This window comes from Vipera berus, assembly GCF_964194415.1.
Source record: "Vipera berus genome assembly, chromosome: 9".
Lineage (NCBI taxonomy): Eukaryota > Metazoa > Chordata > Lepidosauria > Squamata > Viperidae > Vipera > Vipera berus.
In genome coordinates, this window is record NC_138212.1 from 3,166,276 (window position 1) to 3,172,628 (window position 6,353).

At 49.0% G+C, this 6,353-nt stretch overlaps 1 protein-coding gene across 1 annotated transcript; it reads right to left on the reverse strand.

Annotated features, from left to right (window-relative positions):
* On the reverse strand, positions 1-3,298 carry TMEM91 (transmembrane protein 91; the record flags this gene model as incomplete). The annotated part of the gene is made up of 3 exons (XM_081335118.1): positions 1-159; positions 1,079-1,222; positions 2,882-3,298. The coding sequence occupies 3 exons, from the start codon at positions 3,296-3,298 to the stop codon at positions 1-3; spliced, it is 720 nt and encodes a 239-aa protein (XP_081191244.1).
* Positions 3,299-6,353: the final 3,055 nt, after the last annotated feature.

Consider the following 6,353-nt stretch of genomic DNA (forward strand, 5'->3'; position numbering starts at 1 on the left):
TTAGGTGGGGGCCTTGTTGGAGAGATAGGCGATGAGGGCCACCACAGCGCCGATGTAGGTGCAAATGCCCAGGATGATGGACAAGACGGCCAGGGCAAACGTTTGACGGGAAGCGGTCCATGCTCTGGGATAATCGCCCATGGCTGAAGCTTTGTTGGTCTGCAAAGAGAAGGGAGAGGAGAGGAAGAAGAACGTCAAGTTGGTGTCCGTGGAAAGGAAGAAGTTGAGCTTGCCAATGGAAGAGAATATTTGTATTTATATTCGTCTTCATTCGTCAGACTATTTGTAGCTCAGGGTTGAACTGAGGGGTCTTCCTTGGTGCTCTCGGAGCTGGGTTTTCTTGCAGACATTTCATGACCTGACTAGGGAATATCATCAGTGCTAGAAGGGAGTGAGGTTTGTTCTCTGCTTATAAACCCCACTGCCTTCTAGCACTGATGAGGTTACCTAGTTGGGTCATGAAACGTCTGCAAGAGAACCACCAAGCTCAGAGAGCACCAAGGACCCCACAGTTCTCCTCTTCCTCCTCCTCTTTGCAAACCCCACTCCCCTTCTAGCACTGATGATGCAACCTAGTTGGGTCGTGAAATGTCTGCCAGAAAACCCTCAAGCTCAGAGAACAGTAAGGACCCCCCCCCAGTTCAAATCCCCAGTTTGCATCTTCCACTTAGCAGTTTGGTCTAGTGGTGAAGGCACCAGGTTAGTAAACCAGGAGACTGTGAGTTCCAGTCCTGCTTTCGCCATGAAAGAGAGCTGGGGTGATCTTGAGCCATTCCCTCACTCTCTCAGCCCAACCCACCTCACAGGAGTGTCGTTCTGGGGAAAAGAGGAGGAGGAGGAGGAAGGTGTGTCGGATACGTTTGACGCCCCGAGTTATTTGTAAAAAGAAGAAAGGTGGGATCCAAATAAATGAACAAGTGAATAAAATATTTCTGCTGGGCCCTCGTGGAGATACGAAGCCTCCAAGTTTAGCTTTGATTAGAAGGATCAGTCGCCCCCATTTGCCTGGCTGTCCTGCCCACCTCCCAAAGCTCCTCCATTCTCAACTCTCTCTTCCTTCCCAGTCTTTGACACTCACCTTTTGCGACAGGTAGAAGGCAGCGATGCCTAGTGGCCAGAAGCAGCACAACATCGAGAAAACCGCCAGGCCCAGGTAATCTTGAGGTTGCAACATGGAGAAGCTGTTTTCGCTCTCTGCGTCGCTGTCACTCGAGGAGTCGTTCTGGAGAGGTGGGGGGGGAGAACAGTGAGGACCCACACGCAACGATCACCACGTCGTGCAAGTGCTGCAGGCCTCATGCAATGACATCATGGCCACTTGGGTTGATCAGCCATGAGTCACCCTTTGGGATTGGCAGCCCTGTCGGTGCTTCACGCATTTCAAAGAACATTTCCAATGGCGAGTTTTTGAGCGTTATTTGGAACGTGTCCCAGGAAAATGGGAAGCCACAAAAAAGACGGGGGGGGGAACGCAACCTGTTCTCCAAAGCAGCAGAAGGCGGGACAAGAAGCAACGGATGGAGACCAATCAAGGAGAGAAGCAACCTAGAACTAAGGAGAAATTTCCTGAAAGTGAGAACAATTAATTAATGGAACAGCTTCCTTCCAGAAGTTGTGGGTGCTCCATCACTGGAAATTTTTAAGAAGAGAATGGACAACCATTTGTCTGGAATGGGGTCTCCTGCTTTGGAAGGAACTCTTGTTATTCTCTGATTTTGCAAGGGTCTCCTGCTTGAGCAGGGGGCTGCACTGCATGACCTCCAAGGTCCCTTCCAGCTCTGTTATTCTGTTATCACTGTTTCCAAAGGTGTCGTGCAAATGCCTACGGTAAAATACAGGTAGTCCTCGACTTAACGGCCGTTCGTTTAGTGACCGAATGGACAACGGCCCTGAAGAAAAAGTGACCTGTAGCAAGCTGCCTCGTGGCAAGTTTAGAAGAATAGAAGAGGAACAGAACGGAATAGGAACAGAGTGAGTGGGAAGGGACCTTGGAGGTCATCTAGTCCAACCCCCTGCTCAGGCAGGAAACCCTATACCATTTCGGACAAACGGCTGTCCAGTCTCTTCTTAAAACCTTCTAGTGTTGGAGCATTCACAGCTTCTGGAGGCAGGTTGTTCCACTGGTTAATTGTTCTCACTGTCAGGAAGTTTCTCCTTAGTTCTAGGTTGCTTCTCTCCTTGATTAGTTTCCATCTGTTGCTTCTTGTCCTGCCTTCGGGCGCTTTGGAGAACAGATTGAAACCCACCTACCCACCCACCACTCTTCTTTGTGCCCCGCAGATATTGGAAGACTGCTATTATGTCACCCCTAACACGATAAGTTGGCTAGGGTGACTTGCCCGTGGCAAGTTGGCCACGCCTAATTGTCATGGACCCTAAAGCAGAGGTCCCCAAGTCCAGGGGTAGGCCACCTTGGCTCTTTTATGACTCGTGGACTTCAACTCCCAGAATTCCTGAGCCAGCCATGCTGAGGGGAAAGGAAGAGGTTTCCAAGCTGAGCCACGCTGGCTCAGGAATTCTGGGAGTTGAAGTCCACAAGTCATGAGGGGGCCATAGTTCCCGCATGCTGGCTCAGGAATTCTGGGAGTTGAAGTCCACAAGTCATGAGGGGGCCATAGTTCCCGCATGCTGGCTCAGGAATTCTGGGAGTTGAAGTCCACGAGTCATAAAAGAGCCAAAGTTGCCTACCCATGCCCTAGTCCATCAACCAGCAACTGGGCCACACAAACAAGCGAAGCCCCCTCCGCGGGATGCAGGCAGCACACAAAACCACGCACCTTCCGGTCTGCGGAAGGACCTCTCTCCACGGAACTGGTCCCTGGTGCCCAAAAGGTTGGGGGCCTCTGCGTTAAAGGACCCTCCAACCCAGCCTGGCTCCTACCTCCACCTCGGGCAGCTCCATGTCCCCCACCTCGTAGCAGACCGTGTGAATATCCGTCTCCAGGGCGATCTTGCGCGGCAGTTCGCCGGCCGCCTTGCCCTCCCCAAAGGCCGTCTCGATATAATCTTTCCTCCTCCAGCTTTGGGGGTGGCTGCATTTCCACAGCTCTGGGTAGAGCTTCGACTCGGTGAGGCCGGAAGACGGGACAGTGGTCCTCGACAGGCTGCGAGGGTTCAGCAGCTGGTTGGGAAGAAGACCGGTGCCGGGGGAAAGCCAGGAGAAGTTGGAAGGCAAGTGGTGGGACAGCAATCCAGAAGGGTCCCGGGGACTTGCCCAGCTCAGCATCCCTCCAGGAAGGAGGATCTTGCTAGGAGAATTTCCCAGGAGCGGATGCTGTAGTTCGTGGATATTCTCCATTGTGTCTTCCGGCTGCTTCTTGCTTAATAAGGGATCCTCGCCCTTCGGCTACCTGGGAAAGCAATTGGAAACAGACAGCCATTGCAAAGGGCCGGGTCCAGTGGTGGGATTCAGCCAGTTTGCACCAGTTCAGCAGAACCGGTAGCTAATTTTTTTTGTTGCCCAGGCTCAGAATGGACTTCCGGAAGCGGCATCCACGCAGAGAACCGGCTGTTCACCTATTTGAATCCCACCACTGGTCATTATCTATCTATCTATCTATCTATCTATCTATCTATCTATCTATCTATCTATCTATCTATCTATCTATCTATCTATCTATCTATCCATCCATCCATCCATCCATCCATCCATCCATCCATCCATCCAGTGGTGGGATTCAGCCAGTTAGTACCAGTTCAGCAGAACCGGTAGCTAATTTTTTGTTGCCCAGGTCCCGGAAGCGGCATCCACACAGAGAACCAGTTATTCGCCTATTTCCCAACTTGGTACCCTCTGGAAGCCCCTCGGGACTACATCTCCCAGAATTCCTAGCCAGTACAGCTATAACTAACTTATTTCACTTTATATAAGAGAGCCAGTTTGATGTAATGGTGCTGGCCTAAAGACCAGGAGTCGGTGAGTTCCAGTCCTGCTTATGCATGAAAGCCAGCTGGGTGACTTTGGGTCAATTACCAGGAGACGGTGAGTTCTAGTCCTACCTTAGCCATGAAAGCTGGATGGGTGATTTTGAGCCAATCGCCAGGAGACAGTGAGTTCTAGTCCCACCTTAGCCATGAAAGCGAGCTGGGTGATTTTGGGTCAATCACCAGGAGAGGATGAGTTCTAGTCCCATTTTAGGGATGAAAACTAGTAGTCCCTCAGTCCCACTCACAGTCCAACACAGAGTTGTCGTTGTGGGGAAAATAGGAGAAGGAAAGAGTATTAGGCATGTTCAGCGCCTTGAGTTACTTAGAAAGTAATCAAGGTGGGGTAAAAAAATATCAATTAACATAGCAGGAATTCTGGGAGTCGCAGCCAGCAGGGCGTCCTGGGAATTATAGCTTTTAGATTATGGAAGGGAAGGCCGTATTCTCAGACCCAAACAAAGCTGTGACAGATTTTTTTTTGCAATCCTTCCAAAAGCGAGTGCTCTTTTTGCAAGATGTAGCAGTAAATAAATTACCCAGACCTTCTGGTTTTTTTTCTTTTCTATTTTTGATTTTTGCTATTTCAGAGGGAGCGCAGCTTTGGCAAAGGCGAAGGGGATCCAATCTCCATAAGAAATAATTTCCCCTCCCTTTCTCTCTCCTGCTTTGCAACCAATACGCTCGTTTCTCCCCAGGAGGAGAGGATGATTCACTTCCCATTAAAGAAGTCTCAAACCCACCGTCTACAGAGCCCCCCCCACTTTGATTTATCTCCCCCTGCCCAGCTTCTCCTTTGCACGGCCTATCAGATCCCCTCTAGGCTGGTCTTGTGAATCATTCAACCCTGCCGGAAGCCACAATGGCAACTAAGGAGATGCTGCTTGAAGAGGCTGTCAAAGTGAGAATGTGGCAGCGTGTGTAAGTGTGTTTGTGTTTGTGTGTGCGTGTGTGAAACAATACCCTTGCAACCAAGAAAGCCCCAGAAAAAAAAATCTCTCTCTTGCTTTTTGCACCCTCCACGTGGACAGGAATTGCTGCTGGAGGGGAAGGGGGGCTGTTTTATTCCTCTTTCCACCCCCCCACCCTCCCACCCCAGCTCCTCTTCTTCCCCGGCAAAGAAAATGCAACTTTGCTAATAAAAACCATTAGTGGAAAACACACACACACACACACACACACACACACACACACACACACAGGAAGCTGCCCCCTTTAAGCTAGGAAACTGGTGGAGGTAACAGCGTGTATAACGGGAGAGAAACAGATTCTCCAAAGCAGCTTGGAAAACAATGGCCGATTAGCAGAACGCCGGAGAAGCAGCTTTTTGCTATAAATAAATAAATGCCGCCGATACAGATACAGATTTGCATTGAGTTTGGGGGATGCGGAGGAGGAACTGCTGGGAACGGACTAGAAACGCAGAGAGTCCTCGTCTTACAAGAGTTTGCTTAGTGACCATTTGAAGTTACAAGGAGATTGAAAAAAGGGTCTTGGGACCATTTTTTTCCCCACACCTAACAACCGTCACAGCCTCCCCCACGGTCGCGTGATTTACATTCGGATGCTTGACAACTGATTCATATTTATGACGGTTGCAGTGTTGCGGGGATCACGTGACCCGCTTTCGCGACCGTCTGTCAAGCAAAGTCAACAGGGGAACAATTAACCGGTGGAACAACCTGCCTCCAGAAGCTGTGAATGCTCCAACACTGGAAGTTTTTAAGAAGAGACTGGCCAGCCACTTGTCTGAAATGGGATAGGGTTTCCTGCCTGAGCAGGGGGTTTGACTAGATGACCTCCAAGATCCCTTCCAACTACTACTACTACTTCTTCTTCTTCTTCTTCTTCTTCTTCTTCTTCTTCTTCTTCTTCTTCTTCTTCTTCTTCTTCTTCTTCTTCTTCTTCTTCTTCTTCTTCTTCTTCTTGTTTGTTGTTGTTGTTGTTGTTATTATTATTATTATTATTATTATTATTATTATTATTAATAATAATAATAATAATAATATTATTAACTTAACCATGGTGCTACTCATTTAAGAACTGCAGGGATTCACTTAACAAAGGACATGAAATGGGGCAAAACTCACTTAACCCATCTCTCACATAGCAACATAAAATGTTGGCAGCTCAATTGTGGTTGTACGTCGAGGACTATCTGTACCATTGCTCCGGGGAGGAAGGGCTGCTGCACTCCCCCCCACTCCTTCTCCTCTGCTTGCACGCCCCAGGTTTCTCCTTTGAGTCCTGGGTGGGGTTTAGTCCTTCAAACAGGTGTGTTGAAGCCCTGTCTTTTTTTGCAAAGGACACAACTTTGGGAAGATTTTATTATTTACGGGGAGTTCTCAACTTACAAACACTCATTTAGTGACCGAAGTGACAATGGCACTGAGAAAAAAGTGAGTTAGTAGTCTTTTTCACACTTACAA